This window comes from Notechis scutatus, chromosome 3, assembly GCF_049901735.1.
Source record: "Notechis scutatus isolate UNSWTSFEM ecotype Mainland chromosome 3, rNotScu1.2, whole genome shotgun sequence".
Lineage (NCBI taxonomy): Eukaryota > Metazoa > Chordata > Lepidosauria > Squamata > Elapidae > Notechis > Notechis scutatus.
In genome coordinates, this window is record NC_142011.1 from 62841386 (window position 1) to 62862347 (window position 20962).

Genomic DNA, 20962 nt, shown 5'->3' on the forward strand with positions numbered 1-20962 from the left:
GACAATATTAAAGCAGTGAAGGAAGACCCCCCTCCCCAAATAGAAAAAGAAATCATGAGACAAGAAAAAATTCAAACACAATACAAATAATTAAATCACAACAGTAGCTGTTGCTTGTTGAAACTGAATAGGGAAAACTATCCCATCAATTAACACAGGATTAAACCTTCACCAAAAACCAGTTTAGACCAAAACTCAGAAAGAGTATGTAAACTCACGTTTGAATGTTAATCTTTCTATCTAGCCAAGAAGCCTTGCTGAATGTCACTCATCTTGGTTCCTTGTCACTAAAAGCTTTGCTTCATTATTCAATTATTTCTTCAAAGTGCTGATTGTCCAGGGAAGTATTTCCTCCCAACAGCAGTGTAAAAATCTTAAAACAACCCTTCCCCTTTAAGAAAGCCAAGCCTCACAAGCTCCAGAGACAGGAAGTCTAGGCATACTGGCAAGAACTTAATAAGGGTGGGAAAAAACAAAAGGAGATTGCTTCTAACTACCGGTTCTTCGAACTGCTTAGAAAGTTAATAAGGGGTTCTATAGAACCGGATATAACCAGTAGAATCCCACCCCTGTTTCTAGTAGATTTTACTGAGGAAAACACAGGGGAAATGAAGGGGTTATAAGTTTAATAATGGAACCAAATATGGCTTTAAAGAAACAGGCCACATTACTGGGTATGTGGTAAACCACAATGTGGTTTACAGCTAGTCCTTGACTATAACAGTTCATTTAGTGACTTTTTGAAGTTGCAACAGCACTGAAAAAAATGACTTATGACCATTTTTCACATTTACGACCTTTGAAGTATCCCCATGGTCACCTGATCAAAATTCAGATGCTTGGCAACTGATTCATATTTACGATTGCATTGTCCCAGAGTCATGTGAACACCTTTTGTGATCTTCTGACAAGCAAAGTTAATGGGGAAGCCAGATTCATTTAACCGTGTTACTATCTTAACAATGGCAGTGATTCACTTAACACTATGGCAGGAAAGATCACAAAATGGGACAAAATTTACTTAACAAATCTCTTGCTTGACAGAAATTTTGGGCTCAGTTGTGCTTGTAAGTAGAGGTGTACTTGTATTGGTTTTGGTTCAATACACTGCCAGTCCAATCTTTGCAGTTTCCAAAAGACAATTTATATAGCTTACCATGTTGTGTGAACTCACCCAAAGCAAATCCGGCCATAAATCATTATCTAAATAGATGTGATAGGAAAATCAAAAGGAAAATCAATGGGAAAGCAGACAAGAAGTTGGAAGTTGCTCCCAATCCCACTGCTTTTTTTTCCTGCCCATGGTCATTCTGTTTAGCTACTTAGGTAAATAAATATTGACTCATTATAGAATATTGACTTATTCAGTTGCCACTACAATTAACAGAATTAACAGAGTTGGAAGGGACCTTGGAGGTCAATCAGTGGTCTTGGAGGTCAGTTATTTTTCTATTTATGTTCTTCTTAGATCAGGGGTGTCAAACTCGCAGCCTGTGGGCCAGATGCATCATGCGCCAGCCACGCCCACCCCCGGTTTAGTGAAGGGGGGAGTTGTGATACGTCACATGACGACAATGTGTCATCCTGAATTTGACACCCCTGTCTTAGATGATCAAGGGACCATCCCACATCGACATTAAAAAATGGTCAGCCTAAATTTTATGTTTATTCTAGTCACATAAGACTGCACTACCTTTCTCTTAAAGGATGACCCAATTGGTCACTATCTAGTTTCACCAAAAATGGCCAGTACATGAATTGGACACTAAAGAAGTCTTCAAGTACCCAATCTCAAATATTAACAAAAGCAATCCCCCCAAAAAGTTATTCTTGATGTAAGCTCCTGCAACACATTTTGGATAATCATTAAATTGCAGTTGATTCAGCTATTAGAAAAATAGTTTGCAATTGTTAATATCATCAGTCACTATTCAGCTTTAAACATGTTCTTTAATACTCATGACCTGCAGTTTTTTGAGTCATATCCTTAGCCTCAAACAAGTCCACTCACACATTATTACAAAATGTCCCTTTAAATAAATGCAAAAAAAAAAAAAAGTTGAAAAGCGAGTTTTGAGAATTGGGTGGAAGCCATGGAGTTCCTGTCAAGGCTTTAAAAGTGTTGTATTGAGCACAATGTTGCAATATCATTTGCAGAGAGCAGTAATTGAGTATTATTTAACTATAGCAAATTAAGGTCAGACAGATTTCTTGTTATCTTACATTTTAAAAAATCAGGAAAATTACACAATAAAGGAATTAAAATGGGAATAAATATGGTTTATATATAATACATAGCATGTAATATATACCATCTTGGTCTATATAGTAAAAAATAAAATTGTTTTCCTTCTTATTCAGTAACTACATTAAATAAAAATGAAGGTGATGCTAATCAGAATTAACCAGTGTATAAATAGATTGGTCCTATGCATTTGTTTCTCGGACACAAATTGCATTGAATGAATCATGAGCACAGGGAATATAAAATATATGTATGGTATGTAAACAGAGATGGTTTATTTTGAAGGAAGCATGCATTGGATCAATGAAAAAACCACAGTGAGTGATTTATGCTAAACCACAATGTGAACTATTGTTACCTTGTTAACCATTGTTTATGGCTTTGTGTTATATAATCTTGTTGGAACCACAGTCTGTGAAATGAGTACTTATGTTTAGGATATATATGTAAATTGTTTCTGAAACTTTTATAATTTAAAGTAAATACTGAGTATTGTTTGTTGCAACTTTCGCAATGTTTATACAAAGTCTCATTGCCATTGTTTGTAAGAGAGTAATATAAAGAGCTCAAAAGACATATAAAGATTATAATAAGTATATGGTTCTCAAGCACACTTAATCCTTAGGAAGTACCAGTCATCTTTTATAGCCCCTGTTCTCTCTTTCCTAAAGCAATACAGGTAGTCCTCAACTTATGACCAAAAATGAGCCCAACATTTCTGTTGCTAAGTGAAACATTTGTTAAGTGAGTTTTACTCCATTTTATGACCTTTCTTGATGCAGTTGTTAAGTGAATCACTACAGTTATTAAATTAGTAATACAGTTGATAAGTGAATCTGGCTTTCCATTGACTTTGATTGTCAGAAGATCATAAAAGGTGATCACATGACTCCAGAACACTGCAACCATCATAACTGAGTCAGTTGCCAACCATCCAAATTCTGATCACATGACCATGAAGATGCTTCAATAGTCATAAGCGTGAAAAACTGTCACTTTTTTCAATGATGTTGTAACTTAACAGTCACTAAACGAACTGTTGTAAGTCGAGGACTACCTATACAGGAAGAATCTCCCTCAAGTCAGTCTCAGTTCTTGGAAACTATATACGCATGTTGCACATTGTAAACCTGACAACAATATAGGAGAGTTTGCCACTGCCATCTTCCCCTCCCCAATTATTTTTCCTGTTTAGTTTCCTTAGGTGCCAAGCAAATCCAAATCTGTTTAGCATTTTTAAGATCAGAAAAGAATGCTAATAACCTCACGTCATTTAAACGTATTGCCACAGATAAGAAAATCCAGTCTTTTCGTAACCAGTAACAATACAGAAATTCTAATGTATAGAAAAATGTGATAACAAAAATGAATTCATACACAGTCAGTGATTGCAAAGCTATGGCATATCTGATATCCCTTAAGCCATATAACTACAGGTCATGCATATTAATTACATAATGTGTGAATCAGACACTGGATTACATGTAGTTCACATGTGGGTATATTCTACATTTCAGCAGCCAATGGAATTACAATAAAAGTGCATTATTATTTCAATGAGTACCAAATGTGATCATAAATTGAACTTTCTAGCAAAGAAAAGACTTGAGCAACTGGTTACAAAAATATTGGATTTACATTAAGTTTGAAAAATATGTAAAATAGTAATATTATACAACAAGATGTATGTATCATCTTGTTTAATTAACAATTATTATTATAAATAACTAATAAACTGCTATTGGAGAAATTTGCCTATTCCTCTGCAATCAGAACAGATTATCCCACTAGACTAGGAATGAAAAGGGAAAATGGTAGAGATAAATACAGGTAGTCCTCAATTTATGACCATAACTGAGCCCAAAATTTATGTTGCTAACTGGGAAATTTGTTAAGTGAGATTTGCCACATCTTACAGTTTTTCTTGCATCACTGCAGTTGTTAAATTAGTGATAGCGTTGTTAAGTAAATCTTCTTTCCCCATTGACTTTGCTTGTCAGAAGGTTGCAAAAGGTGATCACACTGTAACTGTCATAAATGTGAGTCAGTTGTCAAGCATTCAAATGTAAATAATGTGACCAATGGGATGTTGCAACAGTTATAAGTGTGAAACATGGTCATAAGTTACTTTTTTCAGTGCCATTGTAACTTCAAATGGTCATTAAGTGAATTGTTGTAAGTTGAGGTCTATCTGTATATAGCAACATACCTCACTCCCCATCAAAAAGAAACATATTAAAACTGCCTGGTCCCAGAAAAGACCAAGAAATAGTGACTTCTAGTTAATAAACTATATGCTTTTAACATACCTATCTAGATATGATCTATTCATAAACACAGGATTGCAGGTAATACAAGCACTGGTGATCACCACTCATTGTTCCTAAAATACTACTTCTTTTTACCCTGCTCAAGAATTTACTATAATCAATTTATTCATTCCTGATAAAAAGCAAAGATTCTCCTGAACGCAGCTTATACCCTGATGACATTGTGGACATAACTATGCCATTTTTTTTTGGCAACCACAAGGAAGTAGTTTGTCACTGCTTTCTTCCTGGATATATATTTTTTAAATTTCTCTGACTAGAATCCTGGAATTTGTTGCTGGTCTTTGATCCAAGTATTAGTTAGTCCTGACCCTACTTTACTTCTAAGTCTAGAGGTCAGCAAGATGCTGCCACCTGCTGAGATTCTACCTTGATTAAAGGTATAATATTTTGCTTCAGAAGTGGAGTTGGTGACAAAAATCAGCACAATTCTTAACAAATTTGGTGCAATATTAAGTGCATATTGCATGTGTTAAAATGTGGTTGACTAATTTAAACCTGTGTAATGTGTAAACTTGGCCAGTTTGATAGTTCATGAGTTAGTTTATTATGAATCCAGGCAATCAAGTTAATTCAGTGTACCATATTTCTACCATGGTTTGTCACATTGGGAGCGCAAAGACCATGAGTACTGAAAAGGAATCCAATGCAACTAAATCAGAAATACAAAGCTCCTGATGGTAGCTATGTTGCTTATACTGGTTGGACTAGAAGACCTTCAAGTCCCTTCCAACTTTTATTCTGTTTGCATGTGTCCAACTAGTCAATCCAACAAAAACAGCATTGCACTGTCACATTGCAGGCCTTGTCTTTTGTATATGCATGTTGTGATATAACATAAATAATATGATCAAAAATGTGGAGCTTACAGTATAGTACAATGCAGTCTTCATAATTTTGATTAAAGCAGGTGGGGCTGTGGACACCATACAAACATTTTTTGCAGTTAATTGTTCTAATATTAGCAAACTACATTATATGAGTGGAAATTCAAGAGATCCTACTAAAATGTGGCACTGTAACCTACTGCAGGGAATTCACTCTTACAGGAGTAGAATATCACTGTTGTGTCTGTCAGCCAGTTCTATTAGCTAAACTGAGAAATGAATATATTTTTAAGACAATCTCTGTGCTTCAGCCACTAACATTATCACAAGCATAAGCAAAGAGGACAAAGTTGTGATTGCATAAGCAAAGAGGACAAAGTTGTGATTATGCATGTGATTGCATAATCAGACATGTTATGATTTATTTATATACTTGCATCAGAACTTGTGACATAGTTGACATCTTTATACACATAATAATTTTGACATCGTGATATTTTATCCACACCACTGAATAGGCCAGTTTAATAAATGGTTAATAGCCCTGGCATAGTACAATGTGTGAAATTAGCTATGACAATAACTTATCATTCATGAAATAACTGCTGATATTTACAGAATACAGGTAGTCCATGCTTAATTTTTGTCCTGTTTAGCAACTGTTCAAAGTTACAGCAGTGCTGAAATGATTGGTCCTTGCACTTACAATCATCACAATGTCCTCCAGTCATGTGATCACAATTTGCATCCTTCACAGCTAGCTTCCAACAGTCAATGGAGAGGATGCCACTAAAATTGCAAATTGTGGTCATGTCATCCTAGTTTCACTTTAGGCAAGAAAAACCATCTGGGTGACTTTGGCCTAGTAGTCTCTCTGGACCAACTCACCTCACAGGGTTGTTGTGCGGGAAAAATAAGAGGAAGAAAAAGTTTCAAGTGTGTTTGCAACTGTGAGTTCTTCACAAACAATAATGAAAGTGGGATAAAAATCAAATAAATATATATATTAAAATACACTTAGTCTTGCTTAGCCCTGACTTGCATTTGAGTTTTGATGTACCCATCTCATTCATCTAACAAAATAAAACAAAAATAGGATAGATAAGTACTTGCAAATTTGTCATAAACTGTTTTTCTTATCTATACATGGTTTAACCCATTATTTGTTGGGTAAACCATTATTGACTGGCTTGGATTTTAAACATTAAGCCACATATTTGATTGACCAACCATTGGCTATTTCATGTGGTCCATTAAACTTTATCAAACAAAGAATGCTGCATCTTAGACAGATGAATCCAAGGACACAGTAATTCAGTATATTAAGTTGTTGATTTATTCTTATGATATAAACTAGGTATGGTTTAAGTTTACTGATTCAACACATTTTCCTCAATGGAAAATCTGTTCAGAATTTCCTCATGGACTCTAGTGTTCACTCATTTGCTCCTCAACATTTTAAGAATACTAGTTCCCGAGCACAATAGTATTTATGTTCCTGATTTTTTGCCTCAGCAATATTTTAAAATGTCCCAACCATCTTCCCCCCTTTTCACCAAGGTGCGTTAAAAATAAGTGCAATGGGGTGGGGGCAGGGTTGGAAAGTTTTTCATTTGCTACAGTTGCAGCAAGCTGACATTGACCCTTCAGCGTGACCTTGTCTGGGCTGTCTCCTTAGTAACCAGATCCAGAGAAAGAAAACCTGTAGGAAAACCTACGGCCAAGCCTCTCTTTTGGCTACTTAACCTTTCTGCCAATCTGCTGGGGGGGGTGGGGGGGGGAGCAGCCAAACAAGATCCCCCGGTCTTGGTAGGCAGAGGAGCGGAGAAAGCTTAGTTAAGAAGCAGCTCCGACGAACGAGCTATGCCACTCCGGGGAAAGAGATCATTGATGCACGAGAGGGCACTGCGGTCCCTACACGTCGCCTTAACTTTCGGCCCGCCTCCTTTACTCTCCTGCGGTGCCCGCAGAGTTGGCGTCAACAAATAATAACCGCGTTTCACACGGGCGCCCACACTTAGAAAGTAGCATAAAACGTGTCGCCCGTGCGTCTCGGCTCGTTTTGGATCAAAGGGAGGACGAGGAGCTCTGCGATAACACAATTGTAGAGGGCGCCCAGGAGGTGGCAGTGAAAGGTTTAGCGTGGGGGGCGCAGAGGACGACACCGATAAAAGCGGTGGAGGGTGGGGGGGCGATCTCCTTAAAAAGAGCAAATAGAGCTCTCTCTGCGCCAGCTTATCTCCTCAGGCCGAGCCGGGTAACAGGGTGGGGAAAAGGGACGGCAAGGCCTACTGGCCCCCGAACGGCGGCTCCGCGGCCTGAACCGATTGTCAGAGCCCAGCAAGAAAAGAGGCAAGAAGGAGGAGGAGGAGGAGGAGGCGGACTCGCCCTCCCGCCCAGGCCTTCCTGCTTTTGCCGGGAACTCCGTGGCGCCTCCTTAAATCTCTGCCGTTAAAATGTGGGCGGGTGTTTCAAGTCAAAGAGCGCTCAAAATGTTTTTCCTTTTCAAAAAAAGCTGCGGAGGAGAAGTTGGGGAGGGGAGAGGAAGGGGAGACCGCGGACTGGAGGAGAAGGAGGAACCGGCTTTCTAGGCAGCAGCCCGCAGGAAAAAAAGAAAAGAAAAGAAAAATTCAACGGGGTTGATCCAGCCAGGGCAGCTTCCAGACGCTCGCGGGACCGGGCGCCGGCGCTCTGCGGGGAAAGGAGAGTTATTTTGGCGCCTTTTAGCCAGGCTGGCGATTGCGCCTTCGGGCTCCTGTCACTCGCTACAGAACTCGGCTGCCGAAGGAGGCAACGGGGACACGGCGGGGCTGAAGCAGATGCTCCCGCAGCCGCAACCGCGCTGAAACCACCAGCGCGCCGAAAGATGCGGCGACCGCCTCGGGTGGGCTGGTGTGCCCGACCTTCCCGGCTCTCGCTCGGGCTCAGCCAATCCGCCCCGACCAAGCCCGACTTTGCGTCTCTTTGAGTCTGCAGCGCGCCCGTCGCCCCCGGGATGGGGGCGCCGAAGTCCCACCGCATCCCTGGCGGAGTTGGGCAGCTGATCTCCTGGCCGGGGCTGGTTAATCCCCCGGCTACAGAAACTGGATTAACCCCTTCGCTCCTACTGTTGGCCGTCCAGGAGGCTGCTACTCGGGGGGCGAAGAACGGACTCCACGGGGTCAAGAGCGAAGCCCCGGCCCTCCACATCGGGAACGGAACCCGCGGCTTCCAAAGAAGCCTGCCCCGAGGTCTCGGCTGGACCGAACTGGTGGGTTGTGTCTTCCGCTTCTTCTTCTTTCACCTCTCCGCTTCCACCTTGTTCTTCTCTTTCTCCATCTCCCCTTCCTTACTGAGCTTGGGGTTCCCCCCACCCCACCCCAAGTGTGTCTGCTCTGCTCGCTGAAGGGCTTGAATCAATTTATGCGCCCCGGCCAAGGTCCGGCGGGGGGCGGGTGTTGTGCGCGTTAGAGGTGCAGAGATCTGCTTTTCAAGCGGAGCTGCAGCAGTATGTATGACGTGTGAACCAAGGGGCGGGCTTCTGGCAAGCAGCTTTTTTACGAGTATTTACTACAAGAAGGTCTAACTCCAGAAGATTAACATCCCCGCTCCTGTCAGTTTCCGATGGCCATGCCCGGTTAAAAACAACCCTTAAGATAATCAAATACAAGCCCAGGTTTTCTGCTCGTTGGCGATCGTCATTCGCCCTAAGGAATGGCCGAACCTTTGGCGAATGAGTTGGCGTCCGCAGCTGCCAGAGGGGACCTAGCGCAAGTTACTAATTTGTTGGAAAATATAAACGTCAATGCACAAAATGGATTTGGGAGGACTGCGCTGCAGGTTGGTATCTGGGCGGACAGAGGCGATCGTTCGCCACTAGGTGAACTGGTTTGACGGGGGAAAGGACCGTTTTAAAAAGGGGAGGAAAAAAAATCAGCATTTTTTAAAAAGCGAGTTGGTTGCCATATTTTATAAGTTTCACCGCTCCAACTCCTTAAAGTGACGTATTTTAAGTAAAACCTGGTTTTAATGTTTCTCTAGTCTCGGGATAAACCTTGTCTGTAAGACACCTCGTCTTTTTTTTTTTTAAAAAAAAAAAATCTGAGTCAGGGAAGCAAGTGGCGGAGGCAGAGGGGGAGGGAAAGGAACAATCCGGGCTAGGTTGTGTTTCCGAGCAGGTCGGTAAACACCTCATTTTTGAAATCCGGATTATATCTGTTTCAGTATCTGAACCGGGGTGTTGTCTGGCTACTAAAAGGTGGAGGTTGGGGTTTATTTTTTCTCACACTCTGGCGAGCATGTTTCCCCCCCCCCCACCCCCGAAAAAAACAAAACCTATCGCCCCTGAATAACTGCAATATACGGCGAAGCAATGTGGCGATCTGGATCACGAAAATCCAATGCTTTGTTATTCACCATCCTTCGGGTGCTTTTTGATATATTGGTGGATCGCTTCCCTGCGAGAATTTCCTTTCCGTAGGTATATAACGCCGTCTACACCCATTTCCAGTGTTTAGATTTACAGGCGGCTGCTGGAGCCCTTCCAGCTACTAAAACCCCGCACCCGCTGAAAGATGTTTTCCTTTGAGAACATTGGATAACGGTGCTGAAAGTGTTCCGTGGGGGTGGGTGGGGGGAGAGGTAGGGGTGCCCAACCAGACACAGAAGAAAAAGGTAGGTGAAAATCTGGGAGGATTTTCCGATGCAAGACCGTGGATCAAGTCCGAAGTACTGCGGAATATTCAGCAGGCTCCTTAAAGAAAAGCAATTTGTTGGTTAAACTACAGACAGGGTCCACTTTCTAAAATGTTGGAAGAGGGGGTCCCTGCGGGTGAGGGATGAAAACTCCAGCAACACAACCTCCTGTTTAAAATGGAAAGAAACCTTCCTACTGTAATAGGACCAGTGTTCTTTTCCAATTCACCTCAGTAATCCTAAATTATTTTCCGATATGCAAAGAGCATAAATGCCTCGAACCCTTTTAGGTTTCTGTGCACCACAACAGGTAGGTCATATTTGGAACCAACCATTGAACTGGTGTGGTAAAAAAGGAAGTGCAACCTCCATTTCCACCTCCTTACTAAGTTGCCAATTCTTTTTCTTACTGTTTAATGAGAACCAATGATTCTGCCCCCCCCCCTCCCCCCCATTTCATAATTTACAGAGATACACCTCTGCTTATTCAGCAAGAGGGGGGGAATGTCTTTTCCACCACCTACTTTTCATTGCAGCTTCATCACAATTTGAGGCAAGCTACACACACACACACATCTGAATAAAAGTAAACACAACAGAAGAAGCTGATTCTTGTTTTCAGTATGTGTAAACCAGAAAGATCTTATGGGTGGATGATAGAACTTAAGCTGATAGCCAATATTGCTTACCAAAGAAAGTGAAAATACACATTGGCTTCTATGGTCTCATTTAAATTATTCTGTCTCTTCTCTGAATGTTTTTCCTCTCTTGTTTTCCTTTTTCCCTTCTTTTTTCAAATCAGGTATTTATCTGAAGGCCTCCTTTCTCAATTCTGGCTAAGAACAGCTGTGCTTAGGCCTTTGCATGCAATCTGTACCCTTCCCTTGTTAAAACAATTCCACACCAGGAAAAAAAAACATTTAGAAACATCTAAAACTGTCTTTAAAACCAGACTTTTCTCATAGTTTGTATACTATAGATAACTTTTTATCTTCCACAGATTTGGAACCTGATCCTGAGTTTTGTATTTACCCCAGATTATGAATTTGACAGGAGATACATGGTGAAATCGTAAATGTTTAAGGAGTACATGTTCATTTTATCATAATGGCTGGTACTAGTTTCCAAAAAGCTAACTGTATTTGCATTCTAAATTGGTAAACAAGAGGGCAGGTGATTGGATTACCAAGGAAGAGATTATCACCTAGTAAACTACCATCTTTGTGACTGCTGATCTACATTCTGAGTCTTATATGTTCTCTCACATAACTCCCTCTTGTTTTATGAATTTTCCAGTTTTGTTTACTGTAACTGTTTCCCTTTGTATACTAAAACAGAAGACAGCATTCCTAGCAAGAAAAAAAATGTAAAAGGCACACGGCAATATTATTTTATAAATGGGTAGGCAAAACAGGACTGAAGAAAAAAAAATACTGAAAGCAAAAGAACACGTCATCTTTGAAAGCTAGCTGTTCCCTGTAACAAAGCTTGACCGAGGTGTAAACTTCAGTATGTGATATTTGGCTGTGGCTTTTCAGACACAAGGATTAAAATATTTAAAAGGTTCAAGGGTCTCTGAGATGAGCAATCCTAACTATGAAAATATAAGAAAAATTATAGTTACTGTATCATTTTTTCCTTTCACCAGAAACTAGAGATTCTTAAGAAAACGTGCTTTTAGTGATAATACTGTATCAAAACGTTCACAGAAAGGGAATGTTTAGGGAAGCCAACAGCTTTTAAAAACTTTCTACTTAAACTGAATATAAGCAATAAACTTAGAGGTATTGATTTTCATTCATATAACAATCCCAAATGAAACTAAAACTGCAAACTACAAATACATTTCCTTGGAAGTTAAGACCCTCTGAATTTACTAAGAGTTTTTAAAAATACATAAATCCATTTGATTGGTTACTCCACAGATAAAGGACACAAGAAATATATACTCTGTCTTATTGATTAAAATGTGTTCTCTGAGTAATCTACAATTAGTCTACAATGTGACCATAATAGGATTACATTTCAGTTCTTTGCAAGTGCAGAAGCAACAACAGCTTTGTTTTTAACAGTGGCATTCTTCAATTTCCCCTTACTTCTTTCATTTCACTACTGGTAGTTTTCCATGTTTGCTTGCACTTCCTACCCTAAGAATGATTTTAGATCCATCCAGGTTTGCAAAACACATTATATTCTAAATCCACTATCTGCCCTTTTGTTTAGGGTATTGTTTATTTTGTTCTCAATTGCAACTGGAAAGGCTTAAATAAAGGAAGAAATTGAGCTGTTTCTCACATATACAGTGTATTTGCTAATAAGGTACTACACAGACATTTAACTTTTTACACACCTTAAATCAGACACATCTTTAATTAGAAATAGTCATGTAGGTCCTCTATTCTTTATACAATTGGGAAATGGGCCCTTTGGATTTTAGACCCACTTTCTATCAAAGAAGGACAAGCCCATCAGTGTCATATATCTATTACCTTAACCAAGAACCTCATCCTTTTACCCTGTCCCTTGGTTTTTCCCCCCCTTCATTTCTATCATGGCACAACAGGAAATACCATTTCCCATCATTTTATTTGTTTATTTATTTTGGCACTATTTGTTTCTGTGAGGTGTACGGTGGGTTTCACAGCACTACCGTTTCGGCAATTATAGCTTCTCCATTGTAGCATCTCTCAGAAGAGACTTAAGTTCGGTTTTTAAAAGCAGGAGTGGGAGAAGGGGGTCTCTCTGCAGTCACGGGGCCATTAACGTTGGGGACCAAACGTCACGGCCAGAAATGTCAAATAGAAGGCAACTGCTGGTGTCATCCCAAAATATCCCGGCTCAGAAAGCCTTCCAATCAGATGCACCAGCCTTGTATTCTCTGCCCCGGGATACCGAAGAGATTGACATCCCGTTTCCCTAGGGCTCTAGGCTCCCGCGCGAACTTTCCCACGGGCTTCCCCAAAGACAAATCAAGCAAAGGCTCTGCAGGAAAGCCCCGACCGGTGCGTGGGGATACACGTGTAACGTGTGAACTCAACCCTTGGGGGAGGGAACACATTTGCCCACTGCCTCGCGTTTCTCTTCCTCGCCCTCTGTCTTCAGGTGGTGAAACTGGGGAACCCGGAGATCGCCAGGCAGTTGCTCCTGCGAGGCGCCGACCCGGATCTGAAAGACCGCACCGGCTTCGCTGTCCTGCACGACGCGGCCCGTGCCGGCTTCCTCGACACGCTGCAGACTTTGCTGGAGTTCGGAGCGGACGTGAACGTGGAGGACAACGAGGGCAACCTGCCGCTGCATTTGGCCGCCCAAGAGGGCCACCTGGCTGTCGTGGCCTTCCTCCTGGAGCGCACGGCCAGCCGGGTGGAGCATCGCAACAAGAAGGGAGCCACCGCCTACGACCTGGCCAAGCTTTACAAGAGGCAGGCCGTCGCCAAACTGCTGGAGAACAGCAGGCGGAGGGAGGGCGCCCTCAGCGGGGACTGAAGCCCACCCCTTGCCCTGGACTCCAAAGTGCCTGCTTGTACACCTGTCGCCTTTCCTTTCCTCTCTCTCTCTCTTCATCTTAATCAAAGTATGGGGTCGGTCTTTTTTTTTTTTTTTTTTAATGCAGACATGGAGATGTCTGAAGGTGTGTTTTTGTGCTTTCTGCTAACTTGTAAAAGATCTATAAAAGCTTACTGTGATTTCCCATCCCTGAACATTATCTAGCCTAACAGAGGTTAACATAATATGAAACAGTGCATGAAGGAGTGTATATGTGAAAGACCTTTTGTGCCAGAAGGGGAAGTGGTAGGAAAAGAGAGACTTTTGGACAATTGAATCACAAATGTTTGATGAGATGGATAAGCTAACAAAAGGTCTATGGGAAAGTGCTTTCATTAAAAGTGCTTTCATTGTTATTTTTCTTCTATTTTTATTGTCATGCCTTATCGCCTAAACATCTCTTTTTCTGAAGGAAGTTCTGCTGAAATCTAGCTTGCTTCTAGTTAAACATGTTTAGGACCAAAGGTTCGGTTAATTCACCACATGTATCTGACCAGAGACAAAGTCTCAATTTGGGGTAGTTTGAATAGTGAAGCTTCAATATAATGTATAATAATAAAAAGAGTAAAAAGGGAATTTATCAAGTCCAAAGTCACACAGTGTGGGAATATGATATCTTGGCTATTTGCACAAACACAAGTTTAAAATTTAAAAAAAGTAATTTATAAGATTAGATCACATTTAATGACTTGATCAAATTTTGGGAATGTTCTAGATTTTTCTCAGATTAAACTGCCAGAGTAGTACTATTTACTCACATTTGTTCCAGTAGAATAAATCCAGAATAAGCATATATTTTTGTGGTTAAGACTTGGGATTTTAGATGAAAGCCTCTTTTACAGAGTCATTTCTATATAACTGTAGTGTAAGCACTCAGAAGCAAAAATGTGAAGTTGGATTGTTTTAGTTGCAGTTTTCTATGTATGTGGGATTGAACTGCACTGAACTCAGTGAGTGGAGCTTAGTTCTGAGCAGATGTGGCTAAGATTGCATTGTTACTTGGAGTTTTAGGATTGCTGAGTAGAAAAGCTATTAAACATGTATTTTGCATGGGAATAAATTACAAAACCTATAACTTTTATCAATTATTTAGAATAATTTCACTCTCATCCTGATAGTTTTCTGATTAAAAACTTCAGCTTGTTGCAGTGGAGAGAATTCATTGCTATTCGCCTCCACGAAGAATTTTCTGTGTCATAATGATTCAACTTGCTGTGAAGATAAAAAACTGAGAAACTGTGATGTTTTATGTGACCCAGGTCTTAGATTGTTACTTTCAAGAGGGGTGACATCCAGCTATATTGGTCAATTTCAATTTGGCTCATTTAAAAAAAAAAAAGATTAATAAATTGTATCAGCAACTTCATCCCCCTGCATTTCTCCTGCATTGTAGAAACTTTTCCTTTCTTGAACAGAGATTTCAGAAGGGCCAGTTAAAAACTAAACCAATCATATCCTTTTCCAGACATTAAAAAACAAACTGACATCATCTAAAGGAATTAGCTGTCTGTAAAACAAAACAAAACCTCACATTTTCTTTCTGGTAAACCTGCCCCTCCCATCCTTATGAGGGGTTTAATTTTTTAAAAAACTTTAATATTTGAAAAGCTAGTAAATATATAGGCAGGCTTCTAGCAGATGGAGTGTCATAATGGGCTCAAAAAGTTAGTCAACAAAAGAAACTGGTTTCAGAAATGACTTGCATGAAATCCCCAGTGTCAGGCAAAAGAGGTGTCAGGACTGCTCTTTCTCTTTTTCAAAAGCTTTTAATAATTAATGTGGTTAATGTGAGCTCTTAATGTTATCAATCTAACAGCAAATAGCATTAATTCAATTTCTCCTAAATATAATGCAGAAAGTGGGAAACCAATCACATCAGAAGTTTTCTCAAAAAGCCATATATTTAGCCATGCTCTTTAGCTATCTTTCATTTGGCACCAACATAGCTAAAGAGCAATATACGATCTTAGAGATGGACAGTTACACCATTATCGGACTTGGTAATAGTTAAGAACGTTTGAGATTAGCGTCCAATTTGACATAGTCTGCTTCGCTAGAGCTTCCGCCCAGTCCAAACCAAAGAGTTATACTTTTAAAAAATAATAATCTCAGAGCACTAATATTTGGATTCCCCTCACCTAGTCCCACCTTTGAAGCAGGTCGAGACTGAATATGGGTGGAAATTCCAAAGCCTTCAACGGCTTAAAAATTCGGGCTCAATAAACCGACGTCGCATTTGTAGTGAGAAGATCTTCAGACAAATTGTCTTCTGTGGAGCAGGTGAGCCATACTAGACTCCATTTATCCAGAAGAAGGCTCCGCACAGAGTGTGACGGGTAGCACTCTCTGCCCATGATCAGGGAACAGAAAAGGGGACGGGACTCAGGATAACCAGTTTTCCGCAAGCTCTGCTCTGCTGTCTTGTTGACCAGGAACGGAGTTGCCATTGGCTTTCAGGGCGCTTTCTTTGACTACTGGAAACCTGGCCTTGGAGACTTGGATCCTAGGACTATCTCAGTGAGACTCGTTATTCCCAAATAAACATCGGGAGAGCTGAAGCAGCTTACTTGTCAGAAGTGAGTGCCACTGCAAATCACTCACGTGGAAGAAGGTATATTAGAAGGGAGGGGAGGAAGAGAAGTAGGGAGGTAGAGGAGTCCTCAGCGTTCTTGATCTTTCACGCCCATGTTCCGAATGGGTTTTACCAATGGCGCGCTCGCTGCTGAAGTATGAAGTTAGTTTGAAAGCGACCCAGAGCACCTAACTCGTGTCTGCTAGATCCGGGCCGTTCCCTCCGAGGAAGCTGGAGGCGTAATTTGGCTGCCGCACCAAGCTCAGCCAGGTGCCCTGCGCCGCAGGTAAGGTACCTGCGGGCACACCAGAGTAAGCACCACAACCCGTGGAGCCGAAACCTGTATTTGGCTTTCTGCCCTGGGAATCCATGTGAATCCTGAGCCGGCTAGAATCTTTTATCTCGCCAGACCCAGGACAAAACTGGGGGGCGAAGAAGGAGTCGTCCTCCCCCGCCCTTCATTTCTTCCAAGGACCAGGAGCAAGAAGCGTGGCCCAGATGCGAGGTGCTCAAAATGTCGGAGCTGTTCCTGGCTTCCGCGCCGCGTCTTTTCCTTCGCGGCGCTTCGTGCCTCTCCTGCTGGGAACCGTCCGAGGTTCCAGCCCGCCGCGGTGCCCAAAGCCAAGGCTGGGGCCATGCGGGGTCCGCGCCTAAGAGCCAAGCCGCGAGTGGGAGGGGAGAGGCAGCTTCAGAACCGTTACTTCGCCACCCCCCCGCCCGTGCTTCCCTTCTCTCCCCATCTGTGTCCCTCCCCTTTTACGGTTTCTTTTCCCTTTCTCTTCCTGTCCAAACATTTTTAAATTTCCGCGCCTTCCTAACAGTCTGATTGTACAGTATTGATTTGGCTTCTTCTTCCGCGGGCTTCGGCGCCCTTTGTTTTTGTCCTTCTGGTCAGCCGGGGGGGGGGGGTTGGCGTGAACTTCTCTCGCAGCCCCTTCTCCCGAGCAGGCAAGGCGAGGCAGGAGCCCGGGAGCGACCTCGGATGAGCCCCGCATCTCCTTCTTCTGTCCTCGCCCACCGCGCCCCGAGGAGGTCTCTCGCAGCCGGTGCAACCTGCCGCACTGGATAGGCGAGACCTGCGGGTTCTCTCCGACGCTGAAATCCCAGCCCAAGTGGCCGGAAACGCCGAGGCAAAAAACGCCGTCCCTCTGCAGTTTTCCTTCGGCGAGGAAGATGCCGGGGACGGGGGGGGGGGAAGGCGGTGTGCGTTTGCGCGTGTCTGGGAAGCTGCTGCTGAAAAGGCTCCTTTTCCTTCTAGAATCGCCAAAGGCAACTGTCCCAAAGCGGCCTTCGCCTCAGTCTTAAGAGGTCCTAGCACACGGAGGAAAAAGGCGAAGGGCAAGGAAGGTATTGGTATTTTATTTTACATACATTTTATAGTTAATTCTTAACTTACTTTTTCTGTGGCCCTATCAAAGCCAGTATTTTATGGGGAATTAACAAAGAAGAGAGCATTTGTGAATCCCATTAAACTAAAACTCAGGTCAGATACTTTTCTCAGTATCGGGTTCCGTGTGAATGATAGGAAGAGATTTCTCCTGCCCTGCTTTAGAGGAAACCCATAACTTTACCCTGTTGTTGTTCACATTACTCTTTATCAGCAAAATGGGGGTTTCAATTTTGAGAAATCTCATTTTTGCAAAGCACTTATCAAAGAAATGCCAGCTCTTTGCAGCTTTTAGAATGACTTCTATGGAAAGAAACTTGTTTATCTGTTAAACAGATTGTTTAATGCCACCCTAAAGTTCCATATCAGTATCAGCTAAAAGCTGAAAGCGTCACCTTACAGAATAACTTTTTTTTTTCATTATACTATGCCCTTAAATTTGGGCCTATGACTATGGTTCCAAAGCTTATAAAAAAATAATGTGCTTAATAACACTGAAAAAGATCAGCCACCTTATCTTCCTTAAATATTACTACCTCTTTTAGGCAATAGTGTAATTATTAGAAGTTCATTACCACTCAGCAAAATAATCACACCATGAAGAATATTAACTACAATTTTGAAAGAAAAATGACATTTTTAAGCCAACCTTTGTTTCTTTCAATAAAAGATTTTGAAAAGGAAGTGAACCTGGAAGATTAATTAGTTAATTTAAAACTCTTGGTTACATGTAAGATTTAAGCAGCTAAATGGTAGTAAACATTTGGATTCATTTTTTGCTACTATTAAATACTAATTTTAATAATCAGAGTTGGGCCTTTCTAGTATCAGAAAATGTTTTTCATACATTAATACAATGTTAATAATAAAACAAGCATGATTTATGTGGCGGATGTTAAGATGTAATTTAACTTACAATTTCAAGTTTTATTCTTCATGAACATAAAGATCCCTAAAAATGTATTTGTGCTTGAGAATATAGTCAATATTTTAAGAATTGGGTTACTTAACTGATACAGAATGTGAATAGAGAAATATGGTATTTTTAAGACAGTAAACTTTGCATCCTTGTTATGAAGTTAATTTTTGACAATCATACAATTCCTGCTGTTTTACCCCAATTACGTCAACTAGAACAAAATAGCTGTCAACATGTTTGAGCAACAGCCATTTTACTGAAGGTTTGAATGGGAAGCTCCATTTCAGACCTTTTCTCTTTCTCAGCCTAAATGACATTTAGATTCAGATTGCTTTTGCCAAGGATTCATCTTCAGCATATGCTAATATAAAGTGATGCATATGTTTACTTAACTTTACCCATATTATAATGGTATATTATACTGCATTGTACATATTACATTATTTATATTTTTGGATGCTACTAAACAAAGAATACAAGATGTTTTAAAATGTTACAAAGTTAAAAAGAAACAAAACTCTTGTGCTATTAATTAAACTCCTTGCAATATTTCCTATATTCTAAAAGTAGGAAAAATAACATTGGTAGGAAAAGTCTACTTTAACTTAGAACAATTTAATAGAATTTACATTTGATGAATTCTGGCTTCTGTTTAGTCATTATCCCTCTCCTAGATAATAAATGAAATAGGAAAATGGGATACAATGCATATTGAATATTGGATTTTTATTAACCTTAGAGTGCACAATATTTCGAATACTGCCTGGATAGATTATTTAAACATAGATTAAGCTAAACAATATTTAAGGACAAGATTTTTATTTACTTTCTGATTTAGGCTTCCATTTTAAGAATTACATAATGGGTGGGGTCCATTCGGAGCATCAAACTGAATCTAGAACTTCATCAGGATTCTAAATGAAAGCATCATTGGAAGATGGATGTCAAACTTTTGCTTGAATACATCTAGGAAACACAAGCTCAATCTCTACCCAGATAAAGGTTTCCACTATCAAATCCCCTCATTATTAGGAACTTTCTGATCCAGCATTCAATTAAATCCATTCTTCCTTTTTGTGCTCTACGATAGACAGCTTTTCTGTTACATCCTTCATAACTTGAAGGATATTATCATATTCTCCCCACCCCTATTTTTTCAAGGCTAAACATTTCCATTTTCTTCAAACTGTCTTTATGAGTCTTGACCTTCTCTGAACTTTTTGCACTGTGTCTAAATTTTAAGTGCGGTGCCCAGAATTGTACACAAATAATTTAGGTGAGGTCTGCATGAAAATATAGGATTTTGAAACCTTTATTGATATAATATCATACTGTATTTACTTTTAAAATAAATTATTTTTCGTCAGTGTCCAGATCAGCATTTTTGCAGCCACATCACATTGCTGACTCATATTCAGTTTGTAATAATTGCTATTTTTGTTTGAAAGCAAAGTTTGTTTAGTTTTTAAAGCAATTTCCACTTAAAATAAGTGGGTGTAATTCTGCTACATGTATAGAATCAAAGTCCTAGAAAACTAAGTCATTAAGAAAATAGACACTAATCAGACAATTAGCTCTACTAGTCTAATTTGTATCACCTAGAAGCAAAAAGTAACATATTTTAAGTATAAAAATTAATGGAAGTTTAATATTTTTCCAATTTGAATAAACATTGATATAATCAATAAAATCAGTATGTTGACAAAATCAGAATTTAAGAATCAGTGAAATCAATATGATTGTTATTTTTTTACACTACACTAAGAAAATCAAAATGTCTTTTCTATTTCTTAAAATAGAAATTTATAGCATGTTTTTTCTAAGCTAAAGTCTACGTGATTAGATGGATACATTTATACATACATATATACATACTCATATATGCAAATGTTATTACTATTATCCCATAAATGGGCATAGAGTGGTATTTTTTCCAATGTGTAATGCCGGTATGTATAGTGTAGCCCAACAAACACAGAGAAGTGGCAAATAAACTTGTCTGGATGCAAGGTATTCCAAAATTTTATTTCAAAAAGTATTGCCTACTTTAATAGTTAGTACTTCTGCTCATGCATATTAATGTATCTACAGACATATAGACATTTTAATATAAAATCCACAGATTGCATTTTGGCATCCTTTAGAGCAAATTGTAGAATTGGTCATTTCCTGCTATATATGTGCAATGACACTGGGTGCCAATTTCACAAACATGCTAAAGCACATTGCAGCTTATTTACCTGAGTCTATACTTATGTAAACGGATCCATTATGACTAAGCATTAATCATAAACTAAGCCACTATGGCTTATTTAATAAGCCATAATTTAATCCTTGTCTCTTAGCATTATGTAGCAACACAAGTATTTGCTCATTCTGCTGTTGTTTTTTTTGCAGAGACATACATTCAATTTTGTCATGTAGGCACATTCATTGGTCTCATATAGCTTAGTAGTCTTCCTCAT

At 40.1% G+C, this 20962-nt stretch overlaps 2 protein-coding genes across 3 annotated transcripts in view; both read left to right on the top strand.

Moving 5' to 3' along the window:
• The first annotated feature begins 7370 nt into the window (after positions 1–7370).
• On the top strand, positions 7371–14691 carry CDKN2C (cyclin dependent kinase inhibitor 2C). 2 transcript variants are annotated; one of them, XM_026665840.2, is made up of 2 exons: positions 7371–8652; positions 13179–14691. In XM_026665840.2, exons 1-2 carry the CDS (start codon positions 8398–8400, stop codon positions 13557–13559), a joined length of 636 nt encoding a protein of 211 aa, XP_026521625.1. In that variant the 5' UTR covers positions 7371–8397; the 3' UTR covers positions 13560–14691. The 2 variants fall into 2 exon arrangements, with proteins under 2 accessions (XP_026521625.1, XP_026521626.1); XM_026665841.2 differs by lacking the exon at positions 7371–8652 and adding an exon at positions 8879–9221.
• Positions 13689–20962, top strand: part of C3H1orf185 (chromosome 3 C1orf185 homolog) — a 61135-nt gene continuing 53861 nt past the window's right edge. The window contains exons 1-3 of the mRNA XM_087959971.1: positions 13689–13704; positions 15762–15899; positions 17179–17538. Coding sequence (XP_087816097.1) covers positions 13689–13704; positions 15762–15899; positions 17179–17538 — 514 coding nt within the window. The remainder of the gene's footprint in view (positions 13705–15761; positions 15900–17178; positions 17539–20962) is intronic.

Excerpts from the sequence above, each read along its gene's own strand:
- CDKN2C (XM_026665840.2), top strand. The coding sequence starts at position 8,398 with ATGGGGGCGCCGAAGTCCCACCGCATCCCTGGCGGAGTTGGGCAGCTG. Across the intron at positions 8,653-13,178 it reads GTCTCGGCTGGACCGAACTG|GTGGTGAAACTGGGGAACCC; the intron begins GTGGGTTGTGTC and ends CTCTGTCTTCAG.